This window comes from Hesperophylax consimilis, chromosome 17 (assembly GCF_061612785.1).
Source record: "Hesperophylax consimilis isolate HC1 chromosome 17, BYU_Hcon_1.0, whole genome shotgun sequence".
NCBI lineage: Eukaryota > Metazoa > Arthropoda > Insecta > Trichoptera > Limnephilidae > Hesperophylax > Hesperophylax consimilis.
In genome coordinates, this window is record NC_142852.1 from 25,500,862 (window position 1) to 25,517,409 (window position 16,548).

General features: G+C 35.8%; 1 protein-coding gene across 1 annotated transcript; it reads right to left on the bottom strand.

Moving 5' to 3' along the window:
- Positions 1-7,761: 7,761 nt before the first annotated feature.
- On the bottom strand, positions 7,762-11,948 carry LOC149416335 (uncharacterized). Its single transcript, XM_089641620.1, has 4 exons — positions 11,856-11,948; positions 9,983-10,098; positions 8,957-9,106; positions 7,762-8,803 (listed from the first exon to the last, which is right to left on the bottom strand). The coding sequence occupies exons 2-4, from the start codon at positions 10,047-10,049 to the stop codon at positions 8,652-8,654; spliced, it is 369 nt and encodes a 122-aa protein (XP_089497746.1). The 5' UTR covers positions 10,050-10,098; positions 11,856-11,948; the 3' UTR covers positions 7,762-8,651.
- Positions 11,949-16,548: the final 4,600 nt, after the last annotated feature.

Here is a 16,548-nt window from a genome sequence, read left to right on the forward strand (position 1 = left end):
CACAAGGGGCAGTCAGACTCTCAAAATGCCCAAAGAATTGAAAACCAGAAAGCTGATCAATCGAATGATCCAAAACCGGGCTGCTCCAATTCTGATGTAGCTTTGTGTACTTTTTCAACTGTTCGATCTCATAGTCTAAAGACTCATTGTACTGTATTGCTGGCTACCGCACGAGTGGGAATAATAGACGCACAGGGAAATGAACATCTCGTTAGGTGTTTATTGGACAGCGCATCTCAGAGCAATTTTATTACTCGGGATTGTTGTAGAAAATTAGGATTTTTTGAATATCAACGCCCGTCTTGTTCCACCGTTAAGGGTATTGGAGGATCGTCTAAGCCCATTACAGGCTCCATACAGACCGAAATTTACTCTCGTTTCAATCGATCAATAAATTATAACATTACTTCATTGATTGTGAATAAAGTTACAGAGCGCTTACCTACCGCCAAAGTTGATGTACCTTCATTGTCATATTTGAATGACTTACCGTTGGCGGATGAGTCATATGGAGAACCAGGAGAAATTGACATGTTGCTAGGAGCCCAGCTCTTCCCGCATCTCCTGTTGTCAAAAAGGGTTCAAGACCCTTTTCAGAGGTATAATCTGCATGCTTTAGAAACAGTTCTAGGATACGTTATTTTGGGATCAGCACCAACTCGGGTTGAGGATAATGTTAGCGTATCTTGTTGTGCCATGCTAGAAGAACCAGATGATATTTGTCTCAAAAGATTTTGGGAATTAGAAGAGGTAAACGTACCGTCTATTAAAAGTCCTGAAGATCGTGAATGTGAGGAAATATATCAAAGAACAACCACAAGAGATCCTGAAAATGGAAGATATATAGTAACTTTGCCATTTAAAGGGGATGTTTCAACCCTTGGGGATTCATTTGCAATGGCAAAGAAACGTTTTTTATGCCTTGAACGTAAATTGGAAGCCTCTCCAAAATTAAGAGAAGCTTATAATAATATTATCAATGAATATTTAGAGAAGGATTATTTGACTCTCAGCACTTCAAATGAAGGAAATGAGATGCCTTCATACATAATTCCGCACCATGGAGTTGTACGAGAGGATAAAATCACGACCAGTTTGAGAATAGTCCTGGACGCTAGCGCAAAAACAAGCACTTCCGTGTCATTGAATAATATTTTATATAGTGGGGAAAATTTACAGGGAAATTTATTTAATATAATTATGAATTTTCGTGTATTCCCAATAGCTCTTTCAGCTGATATACGCAAAATGTTTTTGTGTATAGGAGTGAAAGATAGTGATCGGAGATATCAACGAATCTTGTATCGCTTCTCGCCCAGCGAAGATATTAAAACTTATGAGTTTAACCGCGTTTGTTTTGGTCTTACATCCAGCCCATTTCAAGCTTTACGCACTATCAGGCAATTGGCCTCCGATGAAGGAGAAGCTTTTCCTGAGGCTAAGAAAATTATTGAAGAATTTTTATATATGGATGATTTTGTATATAGTATGGAAACTGAAGAGGGTGCAAAGGAAACGTCCTCTCAGTTAATCGCATTATTGAAGACTGGCCAATTTGACCTTGTCAAGTGGACCAGCAATTCGCAAAATGTTCTGGAATCTATTCCAGATTCGCATCGCTTATCAGCGATAAAGGAATTTGATGAAGTAAGCATGCATAAAATATTGGGCTTATACTGGTCACCAAATTCCGATTTATTCTCGTTCGTCACTTCTACACCTAAAACAGGTTGTACAAAACGAAATATATTGTCTTGTGTCGCAAAAATATGGGATATTATGGGCTTCATCGCGCCTGTCGTTTTATATGCCAAGCTTTTAATTAAACAATTATGGCTACACAAATGCGATTGGGATGATGAGCCTCCCGACGATATTGTAAGGATATGGACGCAATTCTGTGAGGAACTTTCCTCACTGAATAGAATACAAATTCCGCGTCATACTGGCATCACGTCCAGTAGCATCGTAACCATTGTTGGTTTCGCAGATGCCAGCGAAAAGGCATATGGAGGTATAGTGTATTTCCATGTCCAAAATCATGAAGCAATTTCAGTACATGTTGCTTGTGCAAAATCGAAGGTTTCTCCTGTGAAAATTGTTTCTCTCGCACGATTAGAACTTTGCGCTGCATTAATACTTGCAAAATTAATGCATAACGTAGTAGAAACCTTAGAAAAACGCTTGAAAATTGAAAATATATACGCATTTACTGATTCCACTGTAGCACTTTGTTGGATTCAGTCTTCTCCGCACCGTTGGGGGACATTCGTGGCTAATAGAGTTGCTAAAATTCAATCTGAATTATCGGCTACCTGTTTTAATCATATAGCAGGCACAGATAATCCCGCTGATTGTCTGTCACGAGGGCTTACCCCCAATCAAATTTTAGATCACCCGCTATGGTTTCATGGCCCACCGTGGATGAAATTTAGGCCTGATCGGTGGCCCATTACCACATTTGATGTTACTATGGTGACAGAACTACCCGAACAGAAGTCTATTTCGTTAGTAATGACTTCTGGTTTAGAAGAATATGATATTCTTACCCTGTCAAAGCGCTTTTCCTCGTGGAATAAATTATTACGATGTTTGGTTTACGTATTTCGTTTTCTTAAGGTGTTGCCATATCGAAAATATATACGTGGGTCAGATTTAGAGTTCGTTGAGCTTAAAATATTGCGCGAAATACAACGAGCGTACTTTCCCGGGGAATTGATAAATCTACAACAAGGAAAGACGTGTAAACCCGTATTTCAACGTTTGAGACCGTTCTTGAATGACGGAATCATAAGGTTGGGAGGTCGTTTAGTTAATTCGGATTTAAATTATGATCAAAAGCACCCAATAGTTCTCCCGCGAAAGGATCACGTTTTAAATTTGTTGGTTGATCATTATCATAAAATTCATTGTCACTCGGGTCCCGCATTATTAATGTCTATTTTGAGGCAAAAATATTGGATACTGTCAGCCCGTAGTTTAATTCGAAATCGAGTACATAAATGCAATTCGTGTTTTCGGCTACGCCCTAAAACAATTGCACCTTTAATGGCGGATCATAGAGATTGTCGTGTCATTCAGTCTATAAAACCATTTACGCATGTGGGTATAGACTTTGCCGGGCCTTTAAGGGTAACCGTATCACGTGGACGTGGAATTCGTTCTCAAAAGGCGTATATTTGCTTATTCGTGTGTTTGACAACAAGAGCTATACACCTTGAATTGGCGTCAAGTTTGAGCACCGAATGTTTTCTGAACGCATTCAAACGATTTCTTTCTAGGCGTGGTCCTGTGTCAAATTTATACTCAGACAACGGAACTAACTTTGTAGGAGCCAAGAGAAAATTGAATGAATTGCACGCATTTTCGTCATCTTCACATTTTGGTGAAGAATTCGCAAGTATTTTGGCCAATAATAGAATAAGCTGGCATTTGAATGCGCCAATAGCACCCCACTTTGGAGGAAATTGGGAATCCAATATTAAAAGTATGAAGACTCATCTTTTTCGGGTAATAGGAGATCAGATTCTATCGTTTGAAGAGGCAACTACAGTACTTGCACAAGTAGAAACCATTCTGAATACGAGGCCATTGTGTAGAACGCTCTCTTCAGACCCCTCCGAGCCCCTTGCGTTAACGCCAGCTCACTTCTTGACGACAACTCCCTTAAAACACCTGCCCGCCATGGAAATCGAGAAGGATAATTTGAACCTTCTATCGCGTCATGATTTACTCGATAAATTAATTCAATCATTCTGGAAGCGATGGAGATTAGATTACTTGCATACTTTGCAAGTACGTCCAAAATGGAATACTCCTACTAATCCAGCAAAGGTCGGCTTAGTAGTAATAGTGGGAACTGAAAACGCCCCACCATTACATTGGCCGTTAGCTATTATTGATGAAGTTTTCCCCGCAAAAGATGGAGTAATTCGTGTTGCTCGTGTCAGAACAGTGCTGGGATCTTATATTCGCCCAGTAATACGGCTATACCCTTTGCCAACTCAATAGTAGTCTAGTAGCATTAGGTTTAGTCAATGTAGGTTAGGAAATTTAGGATAACTGTAGGTTATGTTAATTTGTTTATATGATAAATGCCATGACAATGCGGTTTAAAAGGGGTGATTTCGCACCCTTTCAAGGCGGGGGGGATAGTTGCGCGTGAGGTTTAAAATTGAATAGCCTTAAATGTGTACCCTTCACCCCCCTTTGCCCCTTGTCCCCTTTCCTTGATCCGGGCCCAGAGACAAGGAGTATTGTTCAGTTGTTATCGTTGCATCTTACCCGCGAACATTTCGTGTCATATTGAAACCCGCATATGTTGAACTCGGCCGTGACTATTTTGGAGCACACATCGTCCAGTGAAACGTTTTTACCCGCCGCAGTGAATTTCACTGTCTTGTTTTGTTTTGTGTTAAGTGTTAATGTTAATTGTATGCAAACTGATAAGAGAGCAGAACCAGCGGCTTAAGGAGAACGAGACCAGGGTAAGTCTTTTGGCCTTTCCTACTCATTTTCCTCTTGCAAAACACTAAGGCAATTCAATTCGTTTTTATTTGTCTTAGTCTATATCGCATCCGCATTACCGCAACCCCCCGCACAATTGCGTACGAAAGATTTCCGCACAACCAGGGTCTTTACCACGATTCGTGGGATAGTGAGAGAAAGCAATCATATTGAAACAGTGGGGTTTGTTCAGCATCATATTTTTCATCAAATCCACGGAAATATAACAGCGAAGAAAATTGGACATTTATTGTATATATTCATTGCTAAAATAAGACATAAAAGAAAAGAATATTTTGTTTATATAACATCTATTAATACTCATTCGACCGTCACTCCTGATCACACTAATCCCTAGATTCCTAGCCTCCGCTCATACAAATTTTCTTCCTCGCCTTATAAAAACCCTCCACACAGCACCCCAAAGATAACATAGGCGGTAAAGTTTGAGGGAAATTATTTTCCTCAGGGCCTCTTGTGTTGGGTCAAAGTAATTTTTTAAACTAGTATAACTAAAAATATATATTGACCTCTTCCCATAGTATGTTGATCCAGTAAGAAGTTGTTAGACTAAGATGATCCACCTTTAACACCATATATATTGACGGCCGGCATAGTCCAGTGGTAACGCATTGGACTGCCATTCCGAAGGTCGCGGGTTCGAACCCGGCGAGCGCAAATAAATTTTATTTGATTAATTTGTGTTATTTCACAATTAATTAATTAAAATAATATATAGTATATTTGCGGCACGTTCCAGAGTGGAAGATACTACCAGTATCGCCCTGGTGTAAGACCACCATTCAGAATTGAAACGTTGCTCCAAATGGCTTAAGCCGTGTTTAGTGACTAGATCTGAATAGCCAGGTACTTCCCCACCTTCCTCTTTCCCTTCCCCACTTACCTTCAGCCTCACAACATCCCCCAATTGGGGATGCCATAGTCTCACTGGCTCCAGACGGGAGCAGTTGGGACTCTTGTGAGGTATTCACTATAAAAAAAATATATATATAACTTGGCTATTATGGAATACATAAGAAAGCTCGAACAATTGGGCATTATAAACATTATAGGGGCAGCAGATCTTCAACCTGTTGACTGTGGGAAATCCGGAACCTTACTAACAAATCACAGTAAAATATGTACACAAAATTAAAAAAATCATTGTTTCTAAAATAAAATTTAGTGCAAGCGATTTGGACACTTACCTTTATTTCAGTTTCTTTATACATAAGGATTAAAATCACTTTAAAAACTAAGGGCAAACACATTACTATCCTATTAGTCGTTAACCCTTAACTAGGCAAGAATATCAAAATTTAAAATTTAATAGTTAAACCGCGTTATTAGGTTTCTGGGTCTAAAAGAGTTATATCAAAAAATTATGTTTTTTAATTTTCAGTAAAGTGAGAGTTCAAATGTTAACTACGGTAAACAACGTAATGTTAGATATAAATGAAAAATTGTAGCGAATAAGTAGTTATCTGTATTTACTTCAAATAATTACAAAAACAAGAATATTTCAACTTTGTTTTTAAATGAAAGCGTTTTAGTTTTTTCCAATAAAATCATAGAATATATTGGCATTGCAGCCCTTACAAACCCCTCTTTACTGTTTTCTGTTCCCTGCTTTACTACATTACACAGGATCAATACTTAATTGATTCTCGTGCCGCAGTTCGTCCTAATTTTCTCTACAAGCAATGTATTTTACCAGAATAATCTTAATAACTATTGTCAAAGTACAAAAATGTACGAATTTGTTGATTACGTTTTAACGGAATTATATCTGATTTAAGCACGTAACGAAATGTATGATTGGGTGAAGCCATTTCGACAGCAATTTTCAATTAGTAAAGATTTAAAAAAAATCTTAAGTTATGATTTGTCGGTTCAGTTATGTAAGGAGAAAAATACTTACATTTTAAAATATCAGAGGAAAATTGTCATCAGTCAAATCACTGGAATTTTTTCTTTCTACCCAGGTAGTACGTTCTCGAGCGGTTGAAGTACCTAGCGGTTGTGTTTACCAAATAATTCTAGTAGGTACAAGGTGCGATCTCCGCATAGTAAACAAAAAAGAAAATGTTCTAGAATGCACTAGTAGCTGCTTCTACAGTTCTACAGTTTAGAAAGTGAATGTAGAAGTGTAAAAATATTATTTGAAAAAATAATTAAATATATTACTGTAAACATATTCACATATATTTTGATATTCGTGTTAGAAGCATGACATAATTATCTTTTTTACACATACATTTACATTTAACTTACAAGTACATTTAAGTTTAAAAAAAAATCAAATATTTTGCAATGCGATTCAGAAGAAATTCAAGGAAATCAAAAGGTTATAAACATTTTGACCATTTTAAAATTATACTAATTTTATATACTGGAAACTCTCTGGTGAAACATATCATATCTAATACTAGAATTTATTTTGTAAATAGTTTTCGTGAAGGTGAATGTTAACGCAAGGAACAAGAAAAGTGTCCAGTCAAAGATTCTTTTCGAGAAAACGCATAATTAAATACGAAAAAAAAACTGTGAGTGCGCACACGTTTTTTCAAATCTCTCTTCAGCCAGAAAACGAAAAAGTTTTTTCTCAGCTGTCATTAAGTATTTTCTCTTCAAGGAACACTGTTGATAACTTGCATAGTTGCACTAGGAACAAGAAAAGGGGGGTTTTATCCGCTCTGAGTCAGCATGTGTTCCAACAAATGTCCTATATGTGTGGCCTTTCCTAGAATCTGAATATGTGCACTTGGAAAATGAAAAAAGTTTGTTGCCACTGTGAAACAGCATGTGGCTTTTTAGATGTGCGTTTTGAGAATATCCATAGATGAACAAGGAAAAAGAAAATGTTGACTCCGTAGTGACTTAACGTGCGCTTCATATTGCTTTTATAATAACATTAATATGTGCACTTGCATAAAACAGGTTTTTCGCCACTGTGAGACAGAATGAGGGCCTTTAGATGGGCGTTTTGATAAAATGAAATGTTTCACACGGGACATGAAAAAGGTTTTTCTCCACCGTGAGTTAGCATGTTGCACTTCAGATAACATGTTTAGTTGCACACGGAATATTAAAGAGGTTTTCCTACGATGTGAGAGAGCATATGGCTCTTCAGATGGCCCTTTTGATAACATGCATAGTTGCATACGGAACATGAAAAAGGTTTTTCTCCACTGTGAATCAGCACGTGTCTCGTCAGCTGACCTTTTCTATAACATGCATAGTTGCACACGGAACAAGAAAATGGTTTTTCTCCACTATGAGTCAGCATATGGCTAATCAGTTGAACCCTTCGATTACATGCATAGTCGCACTCTGAACATGAAAAAGGTTTTTCTCCACTGTGAGTCAGCTTGTGCCTCTTCAGCTGACCCTTTTGACAACACGTATAGTTGCACTCGGAACATTAAAAGGGTTTTTCTCTGCTGTGAATCCGCATGTGTACGTTTAGTTCGCTTTTTCGATAACATGCATAGTTGCACAAGGTACATGAAAATGGTTTTTCTCCACGGTGAATCCGCATGTGTCCGTTTAGTTCGCTTTTTTGATAACATGCATAGTTGCACTCCGAACATGAAAAAGGTTTTTCTCTACTGTGAGTCAGCTTGTGCCTCTTCAGCTGACCCTTTTGACAACACGTATAGTTGCACTCGGAACATGAAAAAGGTTTTTTTCTACTGTGAATCCGCATGTGTACGTTTAGATCGCTTTTTCGATAACATGCATAGTTGCACACGGAACAAGAAAATGGTTTTTCTCCACTATGAGTCAGTATATGGCTAATCAGTTGAACCCTTCGATTACATGCATAGTCGCACACGGAACATGAAAATGGTTTTTCTCCACTGTGAGTCAACAAGTGTGTCTTCAGGTTACCTGGTTGATAACTTGCATAGTTGCACTCCGAACATGAAAAACGTTTTTCTCCAATGTGAATCAGCATATGCCTCTTCAGATGATCCTTTCGACAATACGCATAGTTGCACTCCGAACATGAAAAAGGTTTTTCTCCAATGTGAATCAGCATATGCCTCTTCAGATGATCCTTTCGACAACACGCATAGTTGCACACGGAACATGAAAAAGGTTTTTTTCCACTGTGGGTCAGCATATGCCTCTTTAACTTTCTATTTTGAGCATTTGAATAGTTGCACTTGGAACAAGAAAAAGTTTTTTCTCTTGCATAGGTGCGTACGTTTATTGCAAAATTTGACTTGAGAGGAGGAGTAGTTGTGATGGGGAGGAGTGAATCCCTTTTCCACAAAATGCGTCTGAAGATCTGTCGACAAATTTGAAAAATAACATGGATGAAAAAGACTCAGTTAAACTTATTTTCTAAACTTAGAGTAAATAAGCGAAGTAAGTTCGTAGAAACGATAAAAAAATAGGAGAGTCCGAATCGTTCAAGTTTACAGCGAAAAATTGGTTTTACCTGCTTCCTTGGAAATTCTTCCAAAGCGTTCTAAGCATTCCTCTTTTACATCCAACAGGTCTATATCAATTTTCATATAAGTAAGCGCCGCTTCATCTTGTTGGGGTCCAAGATCCGCGTTTATGGTGACTGTCTTCACATTAATGTTTCCTGGAATAAAAAAGGACAATAAATATAATGAATCTTTTCATGGCCAGCCCTGAATCAAACGGCGCCAGGCGCAAGATTAATTTTGGCTGCCCTCACAGTCTAAAATAGTACACGCCGAGGCAGTATACCAAAATTAAAATGATGATTTGGGTTTTTTTGCAGAGCGGTATTTATCAAAAATAATATAAAGGGCGATGTGATAGGTTAAGTACCCAGGGACGCCCGGGACGAACTGCACTAATTGCGCCTGCATAGAGCCAGCCCTGTATCTTCGTCAAATTGATATTGACGAGAATTTTTTTAATTGAAAAACAATAAACTATTCTTTTACGAATAAATACCATTGATCAACAAGGTCAATGTCAGATAAAAAATGACCTCAGATATCCGCTTCAGGGACCGATTCTTCAAGAAGGAAAAACCTTTCTCTAGAGCACGTGTAGTAGAGAGTTTGGTTGTTTTCGGTCAAAGAAATATTGTTTTTACAATCAATATTTATGTATTTTTAACGTATAATACGTGTAATTCACATAATTTCTCAAATAAAATAAGGTGAAAATCGAGGAACCGACAACTTACTATGAATAATATAATAAAGTTTAATGAGTGCTGTATTTTGGTATTTTCCGGCAAGGACACATATTAAGGTAAATACCCAATACACCTCATGTTTTATAAGAAAGGATGGTGTGCACAAGTGTGTGTCCTGTTTGTACGACATTTCAAAAGAGAAATTGATTCCGGACATCCGAATTTTAAGTTCTATATTTAACACGTATGCAATGCAACAAACTGTCTGAGTACTCTCCGCATATTGCGAGCATTCCTTCGTTAGAGCTGGGTGGTCGAAATCTAAATCTGAAAATGCAATTTAACCTCCATCTTCTTCCTGGAGCCCTGGTTCCGTCTTGATGGATATAGTATCTGGCTTCAGTAGATCCATGGTCTGCTTTGGTAGAGATTGGTTATTGGTTTAACCCCAAACAATATATCTGAAACAGAACATTGTTAAAATAAAATAAAATGATAAAATTTAAAAGTTAAATTGAAACAGGATACATGATTTTTAGCTCAAATCGTTAAATCATTCCTCCTTACGTACCCTTAAAAATTGAATATAACAACCTGTAAATTCTAATACGGGAAAATTATCTTGGGCTGTGCATTGATGAACACGTAACTTTTAAATAGCATATTCAAGATATTAAAGATAAAATCACCCCTTTAATTAGCGTATTTAGCCGGATATCATATCTGTTACTAGATAAAATTTAAAAAAAGGTCTATATTATAGCCTCGTACATTCACAGTTAAACTACTTGATTGAAATCTGGTTAAATGCATATGAAACATATATAAATGAACTACACGTAAAACAAAACAAAGTAATCAAAAAGCTATTTCACTTCAAACCTAGAACATCAACAGAAAAATTATGTATGAAAACAAAACTATTAAAATTAAGAAACTTTTTATGAATATAATACATGTCTCATTATATGAAAAATAAATAATAAACTCATACATCCAAATACAGAAATCATTAAAACGTACCAAGTAAACACACACACGGCAACAAGATAAAATACATTTAAACACCATACATACTCATTACGGCAAGCAATCCATTGGTTACGAGGGGAGCAACATACATAATTGCCTCCCAGACGAAATTAAAAATGAAAAAAAGTGTAGTTTAATTTTTTTTAAAGTTGTTCAGTTTTATGATCAATCAACAAAACAATGATCGTGAATAAAATCGTTGTGTAATATATTAATGTGTTATCTGACATTTTTTCCATCATCAAAGATAGATCCCGCAATGTTTGGGCAGAGTATTGGCACATTGCTAGCCAATCCAAGGGAGCCTGCTATGCCTCAATACAAAGGACTATTCCATCAAAACCGTGGTTTCAGCAATTCCCTCATTTTTCCAAAAAAGAAATTTCTTCACTCATTCGAATGAGGATCGGACATTGTTCCGTTCCTTCCCACCTTTTTAAAATTCACGTCCTTGACTCCCCAGATTGTACATTTTGTGGTCTAGAAGTGGGAACTTTAGATCACATATTTTTTGGTTGTCCCTCTCTAAACAAATATCCTCTCTTGTATCAAGCCTTATCTAAAATTGCCTCCCCTCCATTCAACATCTCATCTCTTCTAAGTCTGAACTCGACTCCAATTGACATTATAATTTTTAAATTTGCCTATTTAAATAAAATTAATATTTAATTTCACCTTTTATTTCTCAATAATTTTAAATGATGGCCAAGAACACCCTTGAAGGGTGAAAGCCAAAAATAATGTAAAAAAAAAATGTAATAGTTTTTTCTAGTTAAATAAGTGAAAATGTAATTTTCTTTTATCTAGAAAAAAAATATATAAATAAATAAATAAATGTGGTTTCGCTTGGAATATCCTGTTAAAATAACGAAGACGTAGCCAAAACACATTTGTAAACCTTGAAGATATGACAACGGTTAAGAGAAACGTTGTTTATAGTGGGAAAACTATATATATGTTTACAATGTTTACCGCCATTCCGCTTTTAACAAAATATCTGTTAACAATATGTTTTTTTTGTGATCATTGTAATAAATGCCTTCGAAATGCTAATCTAATAATAGGTAGACGTCAAATTGACAGTTTAAACATTCTACTGTGACAAAACGCCCAATGATTCCCTAACTAAACTGGAATAACGGCAGCTACCAAATGAATAGCGATGAATATAAGAATAAGTACTTACTTTACCAATAACCATCACAGGAGTGGGATAGTATGTTTAACAGGAAGAAACGGCTCTCGGAGAAGAAAGCACTTGTTAGCACTTGTCAAAAATAATTATAGGTTATGCATAGACAAGAATGAAGTCATAGACAATTATTATAATTATCATGGCGACCAGATAACTAAAAAAAAAAACATTTTCATCATTTGACTTTTGAACACATACATAATATATTGTTAACATACAAAATCATCATTTGATAATTAATCACGGTAATTAATAAGAACGGTTATTATTAAGAACGATCGTAACTAAGAATAATGATTTTTAAGAACATTTCATATTCAGCACAATTTGCGAGTCATTCCACGAGAGTGGAAGTTAGTTCTGCCTCAAAGTCTCAACAAAACAGTTCCATTATTTTACCTGGTTAATTATTGATTTGATAAGGGTTATTATAAATTTTAATTATATTTTCATTTGTGTTCCGAGTTTCAGCAGAAAAGCAACTAAATAATTTGGAGTTTTAATGTGAACATGTTCGTGATATTTGCAAGTAAATTGTTTATTTGTTTTTGACGTTGTTATGTAAATATTTTGTTTGTGTATTTATTTGCAGGTATCGACACTTGCAGAGAGCCATTTCTTTGTGATTCTCTTTCGACGAGACCAATCCTGTCCTTACTGTCCCATAACTTTTTCGTCCATTGCCATTGTTTTTAAAACCTTTTGTTTAAATGTGAGTATATTCAATAACAAACCTAACAAATCGACAGTCCCGAAAAACCATGTCAGATGTGCATGTATTGTATTTTTGCAATAAAGCTGTTTAAAGTTTCATTTGTGTATTCTGACTGTTTTTGAAATCAAGAAATGTTGTGTTGTTAGATATTTGGCGTCAAGAGAAGAATGCAGACTAACTAATTAATAGTAAACAGCTCGACCTGCTTAGGTACTTGCAAATTACTACAAAGAACAAATCGTAAACAATGGCATTGAAATTTTACGACGCCGCGCCGAATCTTTTATGATGCTTATCACCGGACACGTATCATGTGTCAAATAGGATTTAACCGAAGTAATTAAATTTTGGTTATTTTTTCTTGATTCCTGCTCTCATGCATCCTATTTCGGGATAAAAAATACTTGCTGAATATTAACACGTGTAGAAACTGTTGAATTTTAACTCAATAAATATGCAAACAACTGGCTTAATCAGTCATTTGTCCGACGACATTCGCAAAGTTGTGTATCAATTGCAAATCCTTCCCTAAGGTACCGCAGAGAGGAAACCGGCATTTTACAGTCGATTGACAGATTGACAGACTTGCATAGATGTTCAGTACAATGTGTAGTATTATGTCAAACTGTAAATTCCTTAGTTTTTAAACTTTTCTTGTGATCTAACCGTATATAAAACCGTATTAAAATACCCTTTTCGTGGTTTTGTGATATATTGAGTATTGTGATTAATATGTTTATACGTTTTTAAAATTATTATTTGTGTTTTGTGTTTGTTAGCCGGAAATTACAATATTTTTGGTGATTTTAGTGATTCAAAGTGTACTATTAAAACATCAAAAACCTCATGGATTTAGGAGATTATGAAATCGCCGATATTTTGATGAAAAATAATGATGATGAAGACGAAAGTATTGAAACCACTGACGATCTATCAATATTCTCCGATGATTTTTCTACTGATGATGAGGAAACGGTTATAGTCATAGACATATGAATATTAGTAGACCTGCCCTAAGTGATTAAAAGCGTATTATCCCCACTCCCCATACCGGTTCCATTAAGCCGGCTGGGCTCGCATATGGCCTCAAGTGAAATTTGAAAACGTGACGTCATCATTCTTGTGCGAACTATGGTCGAGGCATCATCGGTTCATTTTACGAAATAACACGGCAAAATGTTGACTTGTGATATGAAAACTTGTAAAAATAGATGTGAAAAAGAGAATAAACCCAACTGTCGTAATACATTCCATAAGTAAGCATTATTTTACTTTATTTTAAGCTTATTCACACCGTATTATATGGATCAGTTTTAGAAACATATACTATCACATCACAGTGTAGCGATTCTCAAGTGTGCTCATCGTTGTTTACTGGGGTAAGTAAATTATGAGACATTTGTAAAAGTGTCTTAACTAAATACTCTGAAACTAACTACGACTCTGAAAATAGAAGCTGCCTTACTTGCCGAATTTGGACTTCGCAAATTAGTTCATAACGTGGCGAGTAATTTGCGCTCCCATGTAGAAATGTCTATTCATTCAAAAGCAGATTTTACTTTTAAGAACTAAATGGTGATACATATTATAATGCGAGATGCCTATTTACTGTCAGATTGATTTATTGACGAATCACAGTCAGCCTTACTCCCTTCGTTCTTCAACAGTTGATTTTACCCCTCGCCATTATCTTCTCGTCTATTAATTCCTATGTCTGTGGTTATAGTAGAATCGCAACCTAGTGCTAATCGGAGACGGGAGGAAGCTAGAATATGGGATGATACAAACTTCACCCCAACACTGCACAACTTCAATGATTTCCAGTCCAGAATAAAAACACACGTTTATTTGGACGATGATTATCTTGAACTGCAACTTTTCCAACTGTTTTTTATAAAAGAAATTATAAACACCATTGTTTCCGAAACAAACATTTACGCAAAATCCGCATCCCATAATGTATCAGCGTCGTCAAAAATTGAAAAATGGGTCGACACTACGAAGGAAGAAATGTACGTTTCTCATCTACCATAATTCTTTTGAGTCTGGTTGGAAAAAATTGTATCAAAGAATATTGGTCCAATAATCCTACAATAGAGACACCGTTTTCTAAAACATTATTTTCCCAGGATCTTTTTTTTACTTATCTTGAGGAATTGTGCAAGTCAATGCTACAATAATGACAGACTTTTCAAGATTAGGAGCATTTTAGAACCGTTAAAAAAAAAAAATGAATGAACTTTTTATCCCTATTTAAGTATTAATGAGAGGTTATTATTGTGGAAAGGACGGCTCTCTTTTAAAATGTATAGGTATACCTTCAAAAAAGGCACAGATTTTGCATCAAAATTTTTGTTTGCTGTGACGTAAAAACAGGCAATGTTTATTACACCGGAAATGAAACAGACATTGAAAGCCACCAGCGTTGGAATATCGGGATCTGTAGCAATGACTTTACTTGAAGATTATCTTGGCTGTGGGCATCGACTCTACGTAGATAATTGGTAAACTTCACCCGCTTTGTTTGAATGTCTTTTTGAAAACAAAACTAATTATTGTGGGACAGCAAGAACCAATCGGAAGCAAATGCCTAAATTGGATAGGAAAATAAGAAATGGACACTGGACAGGTCATAGCGTATAATTCGGAAAATGTATTGACTTTGAAATGGCGAGATAAACGGGATATTGTGATGTTCACAAATTTTCACGCTAATAATATGATCGGAACAAAAAAAAAAGATTTATGAAAACAGTTTATTTATAAACAATTTCTGCTATGTAATTATTATTACGTGTGACAGCTGTTTCGCCCTCTGAAGGCATTATCAAACTGTTTTTAAGTTTAAAGAGATGTCATGGCCGTTGATGTAATTCATTGTGTGGTTTGATAATATGCCAGATTTTTTTGTTATTATTACTGGCTCTGGACTGTTTCTCTTTGTAGTAGTTTTTTTGTGGTTTTGATGATATTATTGCATACATTTCTGTATTTTTTATAAAATATTGTGGCTTGAGTGTCCAGATTATTGAGTAGATTTTTGTGAAGTTTGTCCCTTTTTTTAATACAAAAAATTTGGACATCAGTGATCCATGGTTTCAGTTTTTTTTAATTTTTTGAATTATTCAAACTGGATTCTTCGGTGACATCCTCAATATATTGCAAAAGGATATAAGAAAAGGTATTTAAAGCAATGTCCAGATCGTTGGAATTTAGAGTAGAGTGCCAATTTTCTAATTTAATTTTAGAAGTTAGTTTCTCAATTTTTTTCATTTTTATACTATTACGTGACGTTCCGGTAGTAGGACTATTGTGCATCAGGCCAATTTCTACTGAGAAGTGATCTGTTATGGTTGATTGATACAAATCCCAAATATGAGATCAATGATACGGTACAAACGAACATTAATTAATAACTTGAATAAATCAAATTGTAAGTTTTTTCCCGAATGTAATATATATCGTTCAAAGAATACGAAGTACTAGTCTTACAGCTTGCGTCTAAAACTATTCGTAGTTTAGTGGTTGTTTTATCATCTCGTAGTATGCAGTGATGTGGAATATAATAACTAATTTCCAGCAGCCTGTCAGGATTAACAGGGGATAGATAACCCTTTTCGAGATAATCCATTATTACGTTGTTATACTTTTGTCTCAGGGATGGAGATGCTTTTAGTCTTTTTTCTAGCCTCAGAAAACGACGTGAGGCTACTTGATAAGAATCTTCTAGAATTTTTGGAGGAGGAGGATTTGAATGGAGCTCATATATCTACCGGAGGTATCTCTGCTGGTAGATTGATCGTAAATCGTATCACATTCTTTTTCCTCCGATGAAAGCAGTTCACACTCCGTGACCTCTTCCAATTGCCAGAAGTTCTTCAATCGATGATTCTGTCGTTGTGCAAAATGAGTTACCAAGTGAATAAGAACTATCGATGGTAGGTGCATTTCCTATTATTATATATCCTA